Consider the following 22845-nt stretch of genomic DNA (forward strand, 5'->3'; position numbering starts at 1 on the left):
TATTCTTTCAAACTCACATAATATAGTCAAATTAAACTGCAATAGCTGCACAGGGAATACAGATAAAGCTGACAATTACATACTGGCTCCTCATCTCAATCTGGAGTGACCAACTGTCATTCTTAGTTATTGCCCCTAGTGATCGACTCCCCCACCAGGGACCTACCCCTCAGCATCTGCTCTGTCAAGCCATCACAGAACCTGACATGTTTCATTGAAAACCCTTCACATTCCCCTAAATCCTGGTGCATAACAGCAGCGACTTACAAAGCCTTCCTTCTTTCTTTTAGATGTACTTTTGTAAATATAGAGCATTAAAGTCCAAAAGGTCACAAAAGAAAGTACAGCACATGAAAAGGAAAGACATTTCCTGTAAACCTTAAGCATTTCACCCTTTATTGATCTGTGCTTTCACATCATGGTGAAAAGTACCTCAGTTAATAATACATCAAAAAATTCCACAGATCTGTTGTTTTTTCAGATGTTAACCGGTGCCTTATTATGTAAGCTTTGATCTTATCAATATATAACTTCTGACACTAACAACAGCGCTACCTGCATTTACCTTTGTAACAACTTTTTCTCATTCGTTTCACTTAACTGGGTTAACTTAAGTGCACTTACATGTATTCAGAGTTTGCATATAGTTAAACTGTTCTCGATTCTGTTAATTTAGAAAATAAAGCAATTTTATAACTTTTAATTGCTTATTTATTTTTTTAATTAATTAAGGTAAGATAAAGTAAGATTTCTTTATTCATCATATGTACATCGAAACACACAGTGAAATGCATCTTTTGCGTCGAGTGTTCTGGGGACAACCCGCAAATGTCGCCATGCTTCCGGCGCCAATATAGCATGCCCGCAACTCCTAATCTGTATGTCTTTGGAATGTGGGAGGAAACCAGAGCACCTGGAGAAAACCCTCGTAGACATGGGGAGAACATACAAACTCCTTACAGACAGTGGCTGGAATTGAACCTGGGTCGCTGGTGCTGTAATAGCGTTACGCTAACTAAATGTTTTTAATTGTTTCATAAATGCTCAATCTCATCAAGCAGCTTCAACATTTGGCTCAGCCAGGGATGTGTCCTAACCAGACAACCAAGTAGTTCTGTGGGCAGTTTGTTGAGACTGTGCCAAGAGATGTGATCTATTACTGTCGAGGCCCTTCTATGCTCATGACCTTATTGATCAAGTCAGAGTCTGCTGCTTGTAGAAAGTTTGTGCCAGGATCCTACTTGATCTAAGGGCAGGTTTAACAAGTAGGTGACCTACAATATTGGGTGGTGTTCTTCTTATTATCTGCAGCATCTTATAATAATGTTTTGGTTACTTGGTCTTTCACATGAAATTTATATCACAGAGTTTTCAACTATTCCCTTGGCTGAAGTAGCTGTTAAAGCTATTAGATGAGTTTGACTGCCTGTGAAGCAATTACAATCAATCTATAGTTAAAGAATACCCTTGCAAAACACTATGGATACTAGCAGCACAAATCAGTTTCAGGAAATGCCATCACAGCAGGCCAAGTTGATGAGCAGCACAGCTAAACATCTTCTTATAATTGATAGATAGTTCAAGATCACCCAATTAATTCTTTGCCATGGAGTGATGATATCTTTCTGTGGATTTTACATAACCATAAGAGACAAAAGAGTTAAAGATTATTTTATTCAAAGTTTGGGAAGTTCCTCAGGAGTTTCCCTTCTTTGATAAACTTCACCTCCAGAGGTTGTGCAAACTGAAAGTGAAAAGAGCTCAATAAATAAGATTTCAGTGGACCACACTTCAGTCAAACAACAGAGAGGGAAAGAGTCAGAGATAGACACTGTCACAGTGATAAACAGAGGATCCTTTCAGCAGAGATCACATCGGCAGCGAAGTCAAAAATGAACAGCGCAACTACCATGACAATACTGATCCTGCTTCTGTGTGCCATTGCTGCACAGGGTATGTTGTGATTTGTCTTTGCTCTGTAGTGTGGAAAGGAATTTTGAAGTTTGCATCTTGTTTTTTTTTGATTCCAAGTTCATTCTAGTGTTATATGGAAAATATTATGAACAAATAATTTTTGACTGAAATCTCTACGTAGTAATATTTCTTGAAACATAATGGCAGCAGGCTGAATCAATTAAATTCCATTTAGTCTGAAACTTCATAGCTTGGATATGATTATGACTAGACCTGATGAAATGCTAAATGATCCAAGCAACAATCCTCCATCTCTTTTCAAAGTGGTTCTTAATTTTGTGGACTAACTCCTCGACTAAATACTCAGGCAGAGGAGTGCTATATCGAAATAACTTAGAATTGGAAATACGATATTCAGCTCCTTGGGCCTGCTCTGCAGCTCGAATGCATAAATCTTTGCCTTGAATATAACCAATAATTGCACATTCACAGCTTTTCAGGGAGTGAGTTCCTAAGGAGAATGACTGACTAAAGAAATTTCTCCTCAGCCAGGGGTGAAAATAAAATGATCCAAGCCAGTATGGTGTACCGGTAAGAATATGGCTGAAGCTATGTTTGTGATGCACTGGGAAGAAATTTAAAGTTGCCTCTACTATATCCTCAACTCAGTCCCACCTCAGTTAAACAGACTGGGTGTGATCTTCTAACATTTCTGTTTTTGTTTCAGACTTGTGTATATTTCAATGATGTTTCATTCATTGTCATTCTAAACTGTTGGAATACAGGCTACTCTACTCTATCTCTCTTCAAGGATAGGTAGGGAAGTAACTGGAAAAAAACCTGAGGGTCAGGATTATTCTACACTTTGAAAGGCAGTGATAAATCAAAGGTAGTCAGCATGGCTTTGTTAAGGGATGATCTTGTCTGACCAAATTGATTGAATATTTCAGAGATAACAAATTGTATTGCAACATATAAGATACTAGAGGAACTCAAAGGGACAGGCAACATCTGTGGAGGGAAATGGACAGTCCAGATGGCCCGAAACATTGACTGCCCATTTCCCTCCACAGATGCTGCCTGACCCACTTGAGTTCCTCCAGCATCTTGTTTGTTGTTCCAGATTGTGTCTCTAGCAAAATGTATTGATGGGTTCAGTGCAGCCAATGCAATCTACATGAACTTCAGTAAGGCCTTTGACAAGGTCCCCAATAGGCAAATATGTCCAAAAGATTATAGCCCATAGAATCTAGGGCAGGTTGGCAAACTCAATCCAAAATTGGCTTGATAATAAGAGACAGCAGTTGATGGCAGAGGGCCCTTTTAGTGATTGAAAGCCTGTGACTCGTGGTTTGCCACAGGATTCGGTGCTGAGACTCATTGTTTGTTATATATATTAATGATTTGTATATGAATGCAGTAAGTTTGTAGGTGACATGAAAATTGGTGGCATTGTTGATGGTGAGGCAGATAGACATAGGCTACAGGATGATATCGATCAGTTGGTTAGTTTAGGTAGAACAGTGGCAGATGGAATTTAATATTGCTATGTGTGAGGTGATGCACTCTGAGAAGATGAATAAGGTCTGGGAAGATGAATAAGGTGATGCAGTCTGGGAAGTTCCCAAGGAGCCCGGGAGCCATTGGAGCAGCGGGCCCCCTTCAGGTCCAGTGAGTGTCTTTTAAAAGCTTAATAAATGGAGGGCAACTGATGGGTTAAACAGAGTGTTGAGTGGTTGATTAGAGAGAGCGGTACTTGAGGTAATTGGCAGAGACAAATATAAGGAGGGGTATCTGAAGAGGAGCGGCCAATGAGGAGCGGCTCAGGGTTAGGTGTGGAGTTCTGAAGCTTTGGCTCAAGAGGCTTGGATGAGCTTGCCCCCAGAGAGGTAAGGCCGGTAAGTTCCTTTAATTTAAATAACTTAGGAATAAGTACTGATGGCAGCAGTTAGGGCAGTCGTGTGCTCCGTGTGCAGTATGTGGGAAGTCAGGGACAGCACACTTGTCCCTGATGACCACACTTGTAAAAGGTGCATCCAGCTGCAGCTCCTGACTAACCGAGTTAGGGAACTGGAGCTGGACCTGGAGCTGGATGAACTCTGGATCATTCATGAGGCAGAGGTAGAAATAGACAGGAGTTCAGGGAGATAGTCACCCCTAAAAGTCCGGAAACAGGTAACTGGGTGACTGTCATGAAAGGGAAGGGGTAAAGACAGACAGGTCAGATCACCCCTGTGGCCGTTCCCATCAACAATAAGTATACTGTTTTGGATACTGCTGGTGGGGACGACCAACCAGGGACGAGTGGCAGTGGTCCCGTCTCTGGCACTGAGACGGGACCCTCAGCTCAGAAAGGAAGGAGGCAAAAGAAGAGAGCAGTAGTGATAGGGGATTCGATAGTTAGGGGGACAGATAGGAGGTTCTGTGGGAGAGATCGAGAATCCTGGATGGTCTGTTGCCTCCCTGGTGCCAGGGTCCACGATATCTCGGATTGAGTTCTCGATATTCTCAGGAGGGAGGGTGAGCAGCCAGATGTCGTGGTCCACGTAGGGACCAATGATGTGGATAGGAAAAGGGAGGAGGTCCTGCAAAGAGATTTTAGAGAATTAGGTGCAAAATTGAAGAACAGGACCTCCAAGGTTGCAATCTCAGGATTGCTACCCGTGCCACGAGCTAGTGAGGCTAGAAATAGGAGGATTATGCAGCTAAACACGTGGCTAAGGAAATGGTGCAGGAGGGAGGGCTTCATGTTTCTAGACAATTGGGCTTTGTTCCAGGGAAGGTGGTACCTGTTCCAATGGGACGGTTTGCACCTGAACTGGAGGGGGACAAACATTCTTGCGGGTAGGTTTGCTGGTGCTGCTCTGGGGGGTTTAAACTTGATTTGCAGGGGGAGGGGAACCAGAGTGTTAGAACAGATGGTGAGGTGGAGGAGGAAAAAGGTCATGTGAGGACTGCAGGTATAAACAGAAATCAAAGGTTTGTATGTGATAGAAATGTTCTCAGGTGCATCTATTTCAATGCAAGGACTATTGTAGGTAAGGCAGATGAGCTTAGGGCATGGATTGACACGTGGGATTATGACATTATTGCTATTAGTGAGACTTGGATGCAGGAGGGGCAGGACTGGCAGCTTCATGTCGCGGGGTTCCGTTGTTTCAGACGTGATAGAGGGGAGGGATGAAAGGGGGAGGAGTGGCATTACTAGTCAGGGAAAGTATCACAGCTGTGCGTAGACAGGACAGCCTGGAGGGCTCATCTACAGAGGCCATATGGGTGGAGCTGAGGAACAGGAAAGGTGTGGCCACACTAATAGGGTTGTATTATAGACCGCCCAATAGTCAGAGAGAATTGGAGGAACAAATCTGTAGTGAGATAGCAGACAGATGTAAGAAACATAAAGTTGTGATAGTAGGGATTTTAACTTTCCGCATATTGACTGGGACTCCCACACTGTGAAAGGGCTGGATGGCTTGGAATTTGTCAAATGTGTTCAGGAAAGTTTTCTAAATCAATATATAGAGGTACCAACAAGAGAGAATGTAATACTTGATCTCCTATTAGGGAACCAGACAGGTCAGGTGACAGAAGTATGTGTATGGGAGCATTTTGGGTCCAGTGACCATAATGTCATTAGTTTCAAGTTACTTACGGATAAGGATAGGTCTGGTCCTCGAGTTGAGGTTCTAAATTGGAAAAGGCCAATTTTGTGGAAATGAGAAAGGATCTAGGAGTGGATTGGGATGAGTTGTTTTCTGGCAAGGATGTGTTCAGTAAGTGGAAGGCGTTCAAAGGCGAAATTTTGAGAGTGCAGAGTTTGCATGTTGCTGCCAGGATTAAAGGCAAAGTTAAAAAGCATAGGGAACCTTGGTTTTCAAGGGATATTGGCGATCTGGTTAAGAAAAAGAGAGAGGTGTATAGCAGGTATAGGCAACTAGGAACAAATGAGGTATTCGAAAAGTATAGAAAAGTAAGAAAATACTAAAAAAGGAAATCAGCAAGGCAAAAAAAAAGGCATGAGGTGCTTTGGCAGATAATGTGAAGGTAAATCCGAAGGGTTTCTACAAGTATATGAAGAATAAAAGGATAGTAAGGGACAAAATTGGTCCCCAAGAAGATCAGAGTGGTTGTCTATGTGTGGAGCCTCAGGAGATGGGGAAGATCTAAACAATTTTTTTGCATCAGTACTTACGCAGGAAATGGACATAGTGGATATGGAAGGAAGGGAAACAAGCAATAGAATCATGGAACATATAGAGATTAAAGAGGAGGAGGTACTTGCTGCTTTACAGCGAATAAAGGTAGATAAAAATCCCATGGGCCAGATAAGATATTTCCTCGGACATTGAGGGAGACTACTGTAGAAATTGCAGAGGCCCTGGCAGATATATTTAAAATGTCCTTAGCCATAGGTGTGGTGCCGGAGGATTGGGGGGTAGCTCATGTTGTTCTGTTGTTTAAAAAAGGATCTAAAAGTAAGCGAGGTAATTACAGGCCAGTGAGCCTGACATCAGTATTGGAAGGTGTTCTGAGAGATTGGATATACAAGCATTTGGACAACCAAGGGCTGATCAAGGATAGTCAGCATGGCTTTGTGTGTGGTAGATCGTGTTTAATGAATCTTGTAGAGTTTTTCGAGGAGGTTACCAAGAAATTAGATGAAGGAAAGGCTGTGGATGTTGTCTACATGGACTTTAGTAAGGCCTTTGACAAGGTCCCACATGGGAGGTTAGTTCAGAAGGTTCACACACTCGGTATCCATGGAGAGGTTGTAAACTGGATTCAAAATTGGCTTGTGTGGGAGAAGACAGAGAGTGGTAGTGGACGATTGTTCTCAGACTGGAGGCCTGTGACTAGTGGTGTGCTTCAGGGATCTGTGCTAGGGCCATTGTTGTTTGTTGTCTATATCAATGATATAGATGATAATGTAGTAAATTGGATCAGCAAGTTTGCTGATGACACTAAGATTAGAGGTGTTGTGGACAGCGAGGAAGTCTTTCAAAGCTTGCAGAGGGATCGGAAACAAATGGAAGAATGGGCCAGAAAATGGCAGATGGAATTTAATGCAGACAAGTGTGAGGTGTTTCATTTTGGAAGGACAAATCAAGGTAGGACATACACAGTAAATGGTAGGGCACTGAGGAGTGTGGAGGAACAAGGGATCTGGGAGTTTAGATACATAATTCCTGAAAGTGGCATCACAGGTAGACAGGGCCGTAAAAAGGCTTTTGGCATCCTGGCATTCATAAATCAAAGTATTGAGTACAGGAGTTGTGATGTTATGGTGAGGTTGTATAAGACATTGGTGAGGCCAAATTTGGAGTATTGCGTGCGGTTCTGGTCACCTAACTATTGTAAGGATATCAGTAAGATTGAAAGAGTGCAGAGGAGATTTACTAGAATGTTGCCAGGTCTTCAGGAGTTGAGTTACAGGGAAAGGTTGAACAGGTTAGGACCTTATTCTTTGGAGCGCAGAAGAATGAGGGAAGATTTGATAGGGGTTTACAAAATTATGAGGGGTATAGACAGAGTTAATGTGAATAGGCTCTTTCCACCTAGATTAGGAGAGATAAGTACGAGAGGACATGGCTTTGGGGAAAGGTTTAGGGGGAACATTAGGGGGAAATTCTTCACTCAAAGAGTGGTGAGAGTATGGAACAGGTTGCCATCTGATGTGGTAAATGCGGGCTCACTCTTGAGTTTTAACAATAAATTGGATAGATACATGGACAGTAGAGGTCTGGAGGGTTATGGACTTGGTGCAGGTAAATCGGACTAGCAGAATAACGTTTCGGCACAGACTAGAAGGGCCGAATGGTCTGTTTTTCTGTGCTGTAGTGTTCTATGGTTCTATGGTTCTATGGGAGTACTGAGGAACAAGTCCAAGAATCCCTGAGAGTGTTAGCATAGGTGGATAGGGTGGTGAAGAAAGCATACATAATACTTGCCTTCATTAACCAGGGCAGAGAATAAAAAACCTGTACAACTTTATAAAACATTGGCTCAGCTACAGCTGGAGTACTGTGTACACTTTTGGTCATCACATTATAAGGAGGATGTGTTTGCAATGGAGAGTGTGCAAAGGAGATCTAACTGGATGTTGCCTTGAATGGACTGTTTTAGTTATGAGGAGAGACTGAATAGGCTGGATTTGTTTTCCTCGGAACAGAGGAGGCTGAGGGGGAAGCCGATTCAGGTATACAGAATAATGAGGGCATTAATAGGGTAGATAGTAGGAAACTTTTTCCCACAACAGAGGTGTCTAAACTAGAAAGGGTAAACTTAGGGTAAGAAGTGAGAGATTTAGAGGCCCTACACTGTGGCAGATAATTCAGGAAATACCCAGAAGAACAGACAGTATCTGTTGAGAGACAAACAAAGTGACTTAGGCTGGTGATCTTTTATCAGAGGTTCTGATGAAAGGTGATTGGACCAAATAAGTCCATGCACAGTGTCATCGGTATGAAGATGTGTTTTTACCTCCACATGGACTGTGCAGTGGACCAATACTATAATGGGCAGACTCAGGTACAATGTGAGGATGACACTGCCTCTCTTCAGTCACCATTTTCCACAAGCCCAGTCACTCGGCAGTGGTCACTTCTGTCAAAAGTTGCGCTGCTGAACCACTACTGGTGATGGACTATAAAGTCAACCTATTCAAAGTATTACGTTCTGAAATCTCTATATCTCTCCTGCTTTTTCCAAATGGTGTTCAACATAGAGGACAACTGGTAGATCAGCTGAGGGAGGATGGGGCAATCAGGAATAATGCTTCATCTGATGCCATGAATCATCATAGGGCCTAGAGACATGGAGAGAGCCACTGCATCCCACCTGTGAACTATTGTATCGGACATACCCAAGGACAGTGACAGGGGAGGCTGGAATCAAGGGTGAAAGGTATGGTTCTGCATATATAGTTATGTTAGACAGTTGTTTGACTAGTTGGGGGGGGCGCGATTCTTCCAAGTTAGATACCTGTCCCTAGATATTTGAAGGGTTAACTGGGTTGGTTGTGTATTTGCTGTATGTGAATTACTGCTTGGCTCAAAGGAAGGTGGTCAATCCATTCTTTTTGTTATTGTGGTCAGAGACCCAGGAGAATGTGGACCACTTCTCAGGGGCCACCACATGGTGAAGGCAGACATTGATGACAAAATTCATCACTGCCTTCATTATGCCAGCACAGCTTTAGTGAATTAAGGGAAAGGTTATATGAGAATCAAGACCTCAACCTTGGCACAAAACTCATGGTCTATTAGGCACCAGTGACCCCTGCCCTACTGTACAATTCTAAGACCTGGACTACCTGCAGCTAACACCTTGAGGCATTGGAAGAGTGCCACTAATAATGTCTCTGCAAAACTCTCCAACTGCAGTGGAAGGAGAAGTGAACCAATGTCTGTCCTCTCCCTGACCAACATCCCTAACATTGAAGCTCTGTTACACTAAGTCAGCTGCACTGGACAGGCTATGTCACCTGCATGCCCAACACCAGAATGCTGAAGCAGACATTCTATTCCAAGCTCTATCATGGGAAGAGATTACCAGGTGGACAGAGGGCAACATTCTCAAAGCATCCTTGACAAAATGCAACATCCCCACTGACTCTTGGGAATCCATGGTGCATGACTACACAAAGTGGAGAAGGAACATCCAGAATGGTATTGTAACCCGAGACCAGGCATCACAGCATACAGAGGCCCTGTATAAATGATGGAAGGAGTGCACCATAACATAATCTACCTACCTGCTCACACCATCAGATATCACCTGCTGCATCTGTGGTTCTGTGATTCCCACACTGACTGCATGAGCCACCTCAGAACCCTGAAAATCACAGTGGGAACTGGTCATCCTCAATCCCGAGGGACTGCCCAAGAGGAAAAATATATTTTGTTGTAGAGATTTAATACAACTGAAAGTCTTTCTAGGTCATTTCATGAGATACTTAAGAGACAATCATATTGGTATATACCAGGAGTTACATATAGAACCATAGAACACTACAGCATAGAAAACATACCATTTGGCCCTTCTACTCTGTGCCAAAACTTTATTTCACTAGTCCCATTTACCTGCACTCAGTCCATAACCCTCCAGACCTCTCCCGTTCATATATCTATCCAATTTATTCTTAAAACTTAAGAGTGAGCCCGCATTTACCACATCAGATGGCAGCCCGTTCCACACTCCCACCACTCTTTGAGTGAAAAAGTTCACCCTAATGTTCCCCTAAACTTTCCCCTTTCACCCTAAAGCCAAGAGCCTACTCGCATTTACTCTGTCTATACCCCTCATAATTTTGTAAACCTCTATCAAATCTCCCCTCATTCTTCTATGCTCCAAGGAATAAAGTCCTAACCTGTTCAATCTTTCCCTGTAGCTCAACTCCTGAAGACCCGGCAACATCCTAGTAAATTTTCTCTGCACTCTTTCAATCTTACTGATATCCTTCCTATAGTTAGGTGACCAGAACTGCACACAGTACTCCAAATTTGGCCTCACCAGTGTCTTATACACCCTCACCATAACATCCCATTGTCATACTGGGTCAGCATGACTGATTTCCTTCCCTAAAGCACAGGACACAAATAGACATGATGGCTTTTAATGATAATCTGATAGTTATGTGATCACTAATACTGACACCAACAATTTTAAGGGAACAAGTTATTATCTGAATTAAAATACTTTGTCTGTTGCTAAGCCTCTGGATCACTAGTTCATTAACACATCTGATATGCTACCTTTTTGTAACAATGGAATGAATAAACTCTGACCTTTCCAGCATGCTTAGTGGGTATCCGTGAGGTAGGTATTACAACTTCACATTATTATTCTATGTGCTTGCTTCCTGAGTTTCTTGGTGAGGTGTTGGTACGGTGAAACTTCTGCAGGAGCAGTACAGCTTACAGAGCTGCATGTTTAACTGTGCATCAATGGCCACCAGAAGCTGATGTCCAAAATCTGGGTCATTGTATTTTAATATCAGACAGGATTTCATCTGCACACTGATTACTAATACCTCAGCAGTGAATTGCGTATTATTTCATTGAATACAGCCACCATATCCATTCACAGGTATTCCGATCATAGAAATCCAAGGACGTTGTCAATGCATCCTATCCACCAAGAAATTTATTAACCCGAAATACATGTGGCGTGTGAAATATGTTCCCAGTGGATTCCACTGTGAGACACCGGAGATAATGTGAGTCATGACATTAAATTTGAATCAAGGAATAAACTGCCCTTTCGTGATCTCCATTTGTTAATCTGTGTGCTTTATTTAAATCATTTGGTGGATAATCAATTGCTTATGAGGCAAAATTCGAAGAGGTTTCTTTCTAAATTTTTGCTGAGCCTTGTCTTCAGAGAGGAGGCATCCATTTCTGGGTTAGATTCTAAAATTCATCTTCTTTTCACAGTATCCAGCTGAAAAGTGGGAAAAAAATCTGTGTGGATCCCAAAGCCAAATGGCTGAAGATCATCTTTAAAGCAAAGAAAGGTTGGTATTCAGATGTTAATTTACTTATTTTTCAGGACCTGGGTGTCACTGGCAAGGTCTGTGTCATTCAGCATCCTTAATTGTCCTTGGGAACATGATGGTGAGCAGGAAGTTTAAGGATTAAAATTCAATGATGATGATGGAACGACATATTCCAAAGTTAGATCGTATGTGCCTTGGAGAGGAAACTGCAGATGATGGTGCTTCCATGCCACCTGCTGCCTTTGCCTTTGGTGAAGAAGTTGGAGGTTTGGAAGATGCTCTCAGAGTGTCCAAGGCGAGTAGCTGCAGTGTATTTTGCTAATGCCACACACTACAGGGATGGTGTATCATTGGCAGATGTAATGAGTGGATGGGTGGTTGGTGGATGGGGTGCCAATCAAAATGGCTGTTTTGTCCTGGATGATGTTGAGCTTCTTGAGCGTTGTTTGGAGCTAACACATGCATGCAAAGGGAGAGTATTCCATCATGCTCCTAACTTGTGAGTTGTCGATGCTGACAAGGTTTTGGGGTGCAAAAAGCTGAGCTACTTGTTGCAGCACACCCAGTCTCTGATCTTTTCTTTGAGCCACAGCATTTATGCAGCAAGTCCAGTTAAGTTTCTGCCCAGTGATGACCACAACCCCCCATCCCCCACACCCCCTACTCCACCTAGAGATGTTGATGATGGGGGACGCAGCAATATTGTTGCCATTGAATTTCAAGGGTAGATAGTTCAATTCTCTCAGGTCATCATCTGTCAATTGTGTGGAACTATTGTTGTTTCTCACTTATCAGCAATACCTGAATATTGCTCAGATCTTACTGAATTCATGTATTGGCTGCTTCATTTTCTGAAGAATTGCAAATGGAATTGAACTTCGTGCAGTTATCAACAAACATCTCCACTTCTGATATTGTAGAAGGATGATCATTTATAAAATAACTACTCATACAGTTATGAGCTGGATTGGGACAAATGACCTCCAACAACCCCTACTATCTCCCTTTGTGCATGTATAAGCCCAACCATAGGAGTCGTTTCTCCCTGATTCTCATTGACTTTGCCAAGGCTCCTTGATACTATACTGATGTCAAAGTCAGTCACTCTCCTCTCATCTAACTTCTGGAATTCAGCTCATTGATCAATGCTTGGACCAAGGCTACGATGGGACCTGAAGGCATTTTGTCCTAGCTAATCTCAAACATGGCATCATTGATCAGATTATTCAGTACATGTCACTTGATAGCACCATCAATGACACTTTTCAACACTCTGTTGATAATCGAGAGAAGAATGATTGGATTTGCCCTGCTTTTTGTGGACAGAGAATATCCAAGCAATTTTCCACATTGTTGGATAACTGACAATGTTGTGACGGTGCTAGAAGAGTTTGGCAAGAGGCACTGCTAGTTCTGGAGCGTAGGTCTTCAGTCTCACTGGCAGGACATTGTCTGGTCCCTTAGCCTGCGTTGTATCAAGTGATCTAAACCATCTCTTAATATTAATGTGAAGTGAATTGAATTGGCTGAAAACTGGCTTCTGGGATGATAAGAATCTCAGGAGGAAGATGAGAAAGATCATACTCTTGATACTTCTGTCTGAATATATCTGCAAATTCTCCATCCTTGTCTTTAAACTTCATATGCTAAACTCCTCCATCAGTGAGGATGGGATGGTCTTGTGCCTCCTCCTCCTGTTAGATCTTAACTTGTATCGCCATTCACATCTACATGTCCCAGGACAACAGAGCTTCAATCTGTTTAAAAAATCGAAAATACCTGAGAGACTCATTAACAGTGGAGAGAAAAACAGTTAATATTTAGGGTCAATAACCCTTCATATATCATGAAACATTTATAATGTTTCTCTCTCACAGATGCTGTCTGGTTGCTGAAAATTACCAGCATTTTCAGTTTTATTTCCAATTTCCCATCTGCAATTTTTGGCTTATTGGTCTGACGTGTTGGTAATGGGTTCACTTAGCCCTGTCTGTTGCATGTTGATTTTGTCATTTAGCATGTACTTGTCCTGCATTGTAGCTTCACCATTTTTAGACGTGCTGGGTGCTATCCTCAACCTGCCCTTCTCCTCTTTTCATTGAACAAGGGTGAATAAAAAATAACAAATAGTAATCACTAGATTGCTCAATAAAAGCAATATCTTTTTCCCATTATTAAGCATTCCAGTACATGCTTTTAAGGTGAGAGGGGGTAGGTTCAGAAGAGATGTGAGGGGTAAGTTTTTTTACTCAGAGTTGTGGATGCCTGGAATGCGTTGCCTGATAAGGTGGTGGAGGCAAATTCATTAGGGGCTTTTAAGAGGGTTTGGATGGGCACATGAATGAGAGGAAAATGGAGGGACATGCACATTCTGTAGGTAGGAGGGATTAGCTATGTCAGCACAACATTGTGGGCCGAAGGGCCTGTTCTGTGCTGTACTCTTCTATGTTCTATGTATTCATAGTTTTCTCTCCTTCCCTCTTCAACACCCCACCCTCTCACCCCCAAACCTCCCAACCCCAACTCCCAGCACACACATTGGTGTCCCCAATTCTATCCAACTTCACGCATCATTTAAAAATATAACAAACAGCAAGACATCTGAAACAAAACCAGAAAATTCTGGAACTCTGTCTGTTCTTTGAAACATTATCTCTGTTTTACTTCCCTGAGTTGCTGCCTGACCTGCTGAACATTTCCAGCATTTCCTGTTTTTGTTTCATGCATAAAAGGGTAGAAGGGATAAGCCTGGAAACTAACAGGCCAGTGAGCCTTACACCAGTGGTAGGAAAGTTGTTGGAGAAGATTCTGAGGGACGGGACTTATTTTCACTTGGAATGGCAGGGACTGATTAGGAGGAGTCAGCACAGTTTCGTGCAGGGGCAATCATGTCTCACAAATCTGATTGAATTTTTTGAGGAGATAACCAAGGAGATTGATGAAGGCAGGGAGGTATGTTATCTATATGGACTTCAGTAAGGCTTTTGATAAGGTCCCACTTGGTAGGCTGGCCCAGAAGGTTAAGGTGCAGGGGATCCGAGGTGTGTTTGTGAAGTGGATACAAAATTGGCTGGGTGATATGAGGCGGGGGGTAATGGTGGATGGTTGTTTCTCTGACTGGAAATCTGTAACAAGTAGTGTACTGCAGGGATCATTGCTGGGAACTTTATTGTTTATAATGTGTATATAAGTGAGTTGGATGAGAATGCAGGGAATATAATTAGTAAGTTTGCAAGTAACACAATAATTGTTGGTTATAGGATAACAAACAAGGTTGTTTAAATATACAGCAGGGCATAGGTCAGCTGGAAAGTTGGATAGAATGGTGGTGGAAGGAATCTGTGAGGTAATGCACTTTGGAAGGTCAAATTCTGTTAGGACATGTGAAGTAAATGGTAGGGACTTTAGGAGCATAAATGCACATTGAGACCTTGGAGTCCAAGTCCATAGCTCCATGAAAGAGGTGACACAGGTGAAAACGGCATTTAGTATGCTTGCCTTCATAGGCTGAGGCATTGAGTACAACAGTTGCGATGCCAGTTGCAGTTGTACAAAACACTGGTTAGATCGAACTTAGTTTTGTGTACAGTTCTGGTCGTAGCCCAACAGGAAGGATGTGGTAGCAATGGAGAGAGTGCAGACGAAATTCACCAGGATATTACCTGGAATGGAGGGGTGTAGTTATGAAGAGAGATTGGATAGGCTGTGTTTATTCTCACTGAAATGCAGGATGCTGCGGGTGACCTTAAAGGGGTTTACAAAATCATAGATAGGATGGATAGTCAGAATCTTTTATCCCAGGGTAGGGGGTATAAAATTAGATGGCACAGGTTTAAGGTGAGAGGGGAGATCTGTGGGGTGTGCCGCCAGAGGAGGTAGTGGAGGCAGATACTATTACAATATTTAAAAGGCATTTGTATAGGAAAGGAGTAGGGGGATATGGGCCTAATGCAGGCAATGGGATGTGTAGATAGGTACCGTGATCAATATGGATGAGGTGAGCCGTAAGGGGCCAGTTTCTGTGCTGTACATTTTTATGATTCTATGAATTGACTCAGTTTTGTCAGGTGGAAAATTGAGATTCTAACTTGTACCATTGTTTTAATGGGGACAGAAGGGAGAGGTTCTCTTTCTTACTCAACGTGTTTCATTGGCAGTGATTACATTTGCGAGCTTATATAAATTTCAGTTTTATAACATTTCATAATTTATTTACTGAAGATGTTGTGAGGTCCATTAAAAAGGACAAAATTGAAAACGGAATTTACTTTTTCAGGTGCCAAACCATGGAACTAAGAAAGTTACCAAGTGATGGAGTGAACTCAGTTCCACATCTGGATCACGTCAGCTATCACAATAATGCAACGAAGAAAGCTTTGGGCTGTGTGCTATAGCTTCTGAGAGCTTGTTCTCCCATCTCCTATTTTGCTTTTGATGCTTCCACGTGTCAAGGCATGATGCTGATACTAAGGCAAAGCTTGCTCTAAGCAATATGATTTTAATACAAATTAACCAATTAAAATGCATTTTACATAAACTTGTGGTAATGCCTGCACTATTTTCCATGGTATATTGCATGTGTACTTTATCATACTTCTATAAATTACATTGTTATTCAAATTGCTTGCAATTGGGATGGGCACTAAACATTGACTTGTCAGTGACATCCAGACCCCACAACATTGATCAATAAATAAATAATTTGCATCAGCTTTGGAATGTTATTTCTAGTTCTCTGCAATATTTGTTAAAGGAGGAAATAGATATGTTTTGTAGTGTTACTGAATCCAGTTAGTTTTAGTTATTGTGTTAAATCGTTTGATATAGAAGTGGGTCATGGGCTCCATGGCTGACATGTCCTTCACACTCCACTTGATATCAGTAATAAAGCTGTGACCAATAGGCATTTAGGAGAAAGCATTAATCCAGATGCAAAATATTGCAGATGTAGGAAATCTGAAACTAAAACAAAAGTGCTGGAAATACTCAGCAGATCCGTCAACATCCGTGGAGAGAGAAACCTGAAACAATAACTATGACAAGGACCCGCATTGTAGGCTGGTCTAGAAGGTTAGAATATATGGTATCCAGGGTGAGACAGTAAATTGGATACAAAATTGGCGTGGTGGTAGGAGACAGAGGGTGGTAGTTGAGGGTTGCTTTACAGAATGGAGACCTGTAACCGATGGTGTGCCACAGGGATTGCTGCTGGGTCCTTTATTGTTCATCAAATATATCAATGACTTGGATGAGAATTTAGGTGGCATGATTAGCATGTCTGCACATGACACCAAAATTGGTGGCATAGTGGATGGTGAAGAAAGTTGTCTAAGGCTACAACAGGATCTAGATCAACTGGGAAAATAGGCAAGGGAATGGCTGATGGAATTTAACCCAGGCAAGTGCGAAGTGATGCATTTTGGTAAGTTAAACCAGGCCAGGACCTGTCCAGCCGGGACCTGGGGGAATGATATTTAAGACCATGGGGTATAAGTACATAGTTTCCTGAAAGTGGCAACTCAGGTTGACAGAATGGTGAAGAATGTGTATGGTATGCTTGTCTTCATTGGCTGAAGCATTAGATAGGAGTTGGGGAATAATGTTACAGTTGTACAAATCTTTGGTTAGGCTGCACTTCTGGTCACCATGCAATAGGAAGAATGTGATTAAGTTAGAGAGGGTGCAGTAAAGATTCACAGGAATGTTACCAGGACTGGAGGTCTTGAATTATAAGGAGAGAATAGATAGGCTGGGACTGTTTTCCCTGGAACAAAGGAGGATGGGTGGATGGCGGGGGGGGGGGGGGGGGGGGGGGGGGGGGGGGGGGGGGGGGGGGGGGGGGGGGTGGGTGGTTATAACTTTACAGAGAATTACAAAATTATGAGAGGCATAGTCAGGGTAGAGACTCACAATCTTTTGCCTAGGATAGAGGAATCCAAAACTAGAGGGCATTGATTTAAGGTGAGATGGGAAAGATTTAAACAAGATTTGAGGGGGAAGTTTTTCACACAGAGGGTGGTGGGTATACAGAACGACATGCAGAGGAGTTGGTAGAGGCAAGTACAACTACAATGTTTTAAAGACGTTTGGATAGGTACATAGATAGGAAAGGTTTAGAAGGGTATGGGCCAAATGCAGGCAAATGGGATTAGCGTTAATGGACATCTTGATCAGCATGGATGAGTTGGGCAGAAGGGCCTGTTTCCATGCTGTATGACTCTATGACTCTATGAATCTCTAAACCCTGTTTCCATCTCATTCTTGAGCTGGCCGTAAAGTACATCCTTCATCAGTCAACGATGATGCATATTCTCCACAGGTCTGAGCTAATATCAGGAGGTCAACACTGTACACCATATATAAAAGGTGTACTCCAGGTATAAAACTACAGGTGTGATCCAGGTACAAAACTGTACTCCAGGTATGCTCTCAGCTGTTGAGTATATTTTGGGATTAGATTGACAGATTTTGAACGCTCAGGAAATCATGAGTTATGGAGGTAGAATGAAACTGTGCATAATGCAGAGCCATTATTCAATGAAAGTAAATTCAATGAAATGCTTACTCCCACTTCAATTTCTTATTTGCTTTACTTGTGGGTAAATATTCTGAACTGTAACACAAGCAACTCTGAAACTTCTCAAAATCACAACCATTAAATGCCCTTAGAAGCCATTATCCTCTACGTGTTATACTTTGATGTCTATTGATCACTATCCAAAGTGTATCCTGAACAGACTGCCATATAATATAATCCGGCAAACCTATCTGCTTGAGAAGTGTAGGAACAACTTGTATTTATGTAGCTATTTAGTTTAGTAAAACCCTTTAAGACACTTCATACGAGTGCGATCAAACACATGTGACCCTATATCATATAAAGAGATATGATCGAAGTCTTGGTGAAAAAGAAAGGTTTTAAGGAACATTTTAAAAAGAGATAAAAACAAAGAAATAGAGAGTTTTAAGGTGGCAGTTCCAGAGCTTGATAGCAAAATACACAGCCATCAATGGTGAAAATTGGGGATCCACAGGCAGTCAAACTGGAGGAAGGCAGATAATGGAGAGTTATAGAGAGTTTGGGAGAAAATCCCAGGGAGATGGAGGACAAGGTTATGCAGGATTTGCAAACCAATTTTTAACTTTAAAGTTGAGGAGTTGACAGATTGGAAGTCAGTGTGGATCAGCGCAATGAGCAAGGCCACGGAAGATGAATAGGACTTGGTGCTTGTTCAGATATTGGCAGCGAAGTTCCGAACGAGTGCACAGCTGCTTTAGTGATGAATGAGAAATGCTGACAACATATTCTTCATAAGAAATCTGATTTATTTTATTTGCAGACACTTCTTAGGTAACAAATGCAATGTATTTAAAGAATTCAATCACTATACAGGTCTAGTGTGAAAACTTTACAGTCTCAATTATATTTTATAGCAGACTTCCTTTTATGAGCTTTCAACCAATTGAACCCCGCCAGTGAAAAGTCTCTCACTGCTTTTTAAGCAATAGAGTTTTTTTTGATCCTTGAACAGGCATCATTTAGAAATGGCATCTCTTCTTTTACTCTCATACAAAAAGGAGCACAACCATTTAAAATATTCACACTTTACAGAGTAGACTGGATTCAAATTACTTGAGAATGTACAACTGGGGACCAGAATAGAAGAAGTAACAGGCTATAAATTGAGACAAGGCTATTTTCAGGCCGTTATTACCCCATTTCCACTAGTTCCACAAATTTCACCTCTGGATAGATTCCAAAATCTGTTCTTTTAAAGAGAAAACGCACAATTTCATTTAAAATGTCAGTGATGACAAAATGCTGCAATGAAATGATATCAATGTTTGTGAAAACAATATCTTTGTGCTTTAATATCTTGCCATCAATGGTAACAATAAGTTTCCTCTGGGCCATGAGAAAATTGCACTAAATTTGGCCTGGAACTAATGTAGCTGCACAATAAAATGCAGAAATGTCGTGAAGTAATTGCATTTTCCAGATTACTTTAATAGAAATAACAAATGACATTTGTTCCAATTTGGATACTTAAGGATTTTCCACTGCTTGTTTCAAGCATAATAGTGTGATATTTATGAGATTAAACAAATTCATTTTTCAGTAGATTTTCATACAATTGATGTATTAAATGTCTGTTTCTTTTGGATTGGCACAGCTGGTAGAGCTGCTGCCTCGCAGCTCCAGTGACCCAGGTTTGACCCTGACCTCTGGTGCTGTTTGTGTGGAGTTTGCATGTTGTCCCTGTGACTGAATGGGTTTTGTCTGGTTGGCCTCCCACTTGTTGGCTGATAGATTAATTGGCTCTTGTAAATTGCCCCTCGTGTGTAGATGAGTGATAGAATCGGGTGGGGGGGGGGGGTTCGAGTTGATGGGAATGTGGGGAAATTAAAATGAGTTAGGGTTGGATTCGTGTAAAAATTGATATCTGATGGTCTGTGTGGACTTGGTGGGCTGAATGGTCTGTTTCTGTGCTGTATCTGTCTATGACTCTGCTAGTATATAGTCTGGCACCTGCACTATTTATCCATCAAAACCAATGAACAACAATAATGGAGAGCAGGAAGCAAACTGAAATCAATCACAGTGTAATTTGTAATAGTACCAGAATTAACTTTTAATGATCATACACTTCGCATCCTTTGAAAGGAACTTAAGTCTTGGCAAAACTTTAACAAGGAACAGCAGATGGTGTATTTAAACAGTGGGTAAAAAAAATTACAGTATGACAAAGCTGAACAGTGAAACTAGTTTGAAGATTAAGTACTCCAGGAAGTAATTGGAAGATATTATCAGAAAGTTAACCTCTTGGACAGAGAATTCTGTTCATAGTGCTTCAGACTACCCAGGTGACGAAGCATGTTCTTTTGAGTTGGTTAATTTGTCAGATATGTTGCTTGGTAACTGAAGTTTAAAAAAAAGTTTTTAATTTTACACTTTCACTCACGAACCACTAACATTCACCTTATTTTAAGCATCTTATTTGTGGAACATTAGTCAAACTTTTATAGTGAGAATCATGGGGAGAGCAAGGCATAATCTTCAGGTGAAGCAGGGTTAAAGAGTGGGGGATAACAGGACATACTGTGCTCAGTATCTACTTCAACTTCAGATTTTCTCTGTCCTTAGTTATAAAGTTTCATTAAAAGTTCTTACATCAAGATTTCTAATGGAGGTTGCCTGTCTTTAACCCTTTTGCAGCAGTTCATGTAGGAAACAGCTATTAATATATATCATTGATGAAATGTCAACCTCATTTTAATACAGGACACTCAATATTGCTAATGCATATGATTTTATTGCCAAGAGGGTGACCTTGACCTCACATATAATTTTAATGTAAGTGATTCAAAGGGAGTGTAAAGAAAGCCTGAATTTCTGGATTTCAGCAATCTTCTGAAGTTAATAGCGCAGGGTGGGGAAAATTGCACAGGAGCAACAAACAATAGCTCCCATCCCTAGTGATGAATTATTCTGATATATATGCAATCTCCATCAGCCTCAATTCCCTTTGTGGTTTAAGAGGGTGTGTGGCTGGGAAATTCCTTGTGTTTGGCTTCCCTGGAATACAAACCTGCTTCTGCTAAGGTTGTGGGGGACATATGGAGTTCCAGCCTTTGATGTTTGCCTGAATCCCTCATGTTTGTCAGGATTCCAGCATAAGAATACTTTTTGGTGCCTATGTATGTGGGTGGAATGTTTTCAATCACAAAATCTCTCAGTGCTGTATGATTCAGGTATACTAATGGAGAAGCAATGAGTGGCAAAGCAAATCTAGAAGGATAGGACTGTGGATGATTTAAAAGCAATAGGATAACTGGTGTTTCCTTTCTGTTATGTCAACTGGAGAAAACTGGAAAAAAATATATGCCTTTAAAGTTTTAATTCTGGGCTAAATTTATTTGCAAACAATGTTTGAATTCTGGCAAATGCAAAATACTAACCTTTCTTGTTTTTTATGATAACCTTAACCCACTTGGCATCAGGATCTACACACACTTCCTTCTTATTTATCAGGGTGACACTGTGAAGAGAAGGTGACATTTAAAATGTAATTCACAGAAACCGCATGTAGAGTTATACAGCATGGAAACAAGCACTTTAGCCCACCAAGCCTGAGTTGACTATCAAGCATTAAATTATAATAATCCTGCCCTAATCCCATTTTATTCTCTCCACAATCCCATCATCTTCCCTCTGGATTCTATCACCCACCTACATATTGGGGACAATTTAGAACAGTCAATTAACCTACGAACCTACATGTCCTTGGTAAGTGGGAGGAGACCAGAGAACCTGGAGGGAAGACTTATGGTCACAGGGAGAATGTGCAAACTCCACACAGACAGCTCCAGAGGTCAGAATTGAAACCGGGTCATTGGAGCTGTGAGGCAGCTACTAGCTGTGCCACCATTTTGCCCCATGTCTCTCAATGAAAGCTGAGAATCCACGAAAAATATTGAAGACATTTGTTAAGATTAGCTTCACAAATTACAATTGATTGTTGAATAAAATGTACAGTTTATGAAAGAAACATGGTGGAAGGAGAAAGGTTAAAAGTGATACTCTGGCTCATTTACTCACATTATCTCTGCTTTCTCACAGTGAGGTCCTCTGCGAATATATTTCAAGCTCTGGATGAACTTGGGAGGAATAAAACCAGAGCTTGGCTGAATGCACTGGCACCGTCGTGTTCCTGACATTGGAGTACCTGAGAAAAAAATTACATTCAAATTTAGATATGGATGTGAAAGGCAGAGAATCCTGGTACTTTGTTCCAGCACTTACTGTTTTTTAAATCAATGCATTTATGATCCACAGAGACATATTAGGTGCTGGATCAACCTAATTATTAAACATCGCTAGCATATATTTCCGGAAATAATTGTTTCTGAAACTTACTTAGCAGGTCATACTACAAAATAATATAGCTGCAATCCATGAAAACCATACATATATTAATTGTCCAGTGAGTATTGAATGAATTCCTTTCTACGTTAGTCAATAATTATGCTTGGACCAGCCTTATCTTGACCTGGAGAAGATCATTGAAGACTTTTTAGGGTAAAGGAGATCTAAACATTCCTTATTCAGTAAACTGCTGTTTTATAGGAAACATATATAACACCAAAGGTAACTCATTGGCTTTGTACAGAGTAAAGAGCACCTGAACTACTAAATCATTATGGTTTTTGTTCGATAGTACAATAAGGAGTAAAACACAAGTTCAGACATCTCAACGTACCCCGTGCAGTAATGGCACACAGAAGGAGGATGAGGATTGTTACAGAGGCTGCTCTGTCCATCTTCCGCATTGTGCTGCTGAAGAGATGTCTGCTGAAGGACCTTCTGCCCAATATAGTTGTTCTCTGCTGGATCAAGTTCTGCTGCAGAGATCCAGTGAGCTCTTATTTATTGA

The 22845-nt window shown here is 41.3% G+C and overlaps 1 protein-coding gene across 1 annotated transcript; it reads left to right on the top strand.

Annotated features, from left to right (window-relative positions):
* Positions 1-1825: 1825 nt before the first annotated feature.
* On the top strand, positions 1826-15936 carry LOC127567511 (interleukin-8-like). Its single transcript, XM_052010494.1, has 4 exons — positions 1826-1953; positions 11002-11131; positions 11349-11428; positions 15687-15936. Exons 1-4 carry the CDS (start codon positions 1893-1895, stop codon positions 15704-15706), a joined length of 291 nt encoding a protein of 96 aa, XP_051866454.1. The 5' UTR covers positions 1826-1892; the 3' UTR covers positions 15707-15936.
* The last annotated feature ends 6909 nt before the right edge of the window (positions 15937-22845 follow it).

This window comes from Pristis pectinata, chromosome 2 (genome assembly GCF_009764475.1).
Source record: "Pristis pectinata isolate sPriPec2 chromosome 2, sPriPec2.1.pri, whole genome shotgun sequence".
Lineage (NCBI taxonomy): Eukaryota > Metazoa > Chordata > Chondrichthyes > Rhinopristiformes > Pristidae > Pristis > Pristis pectinata.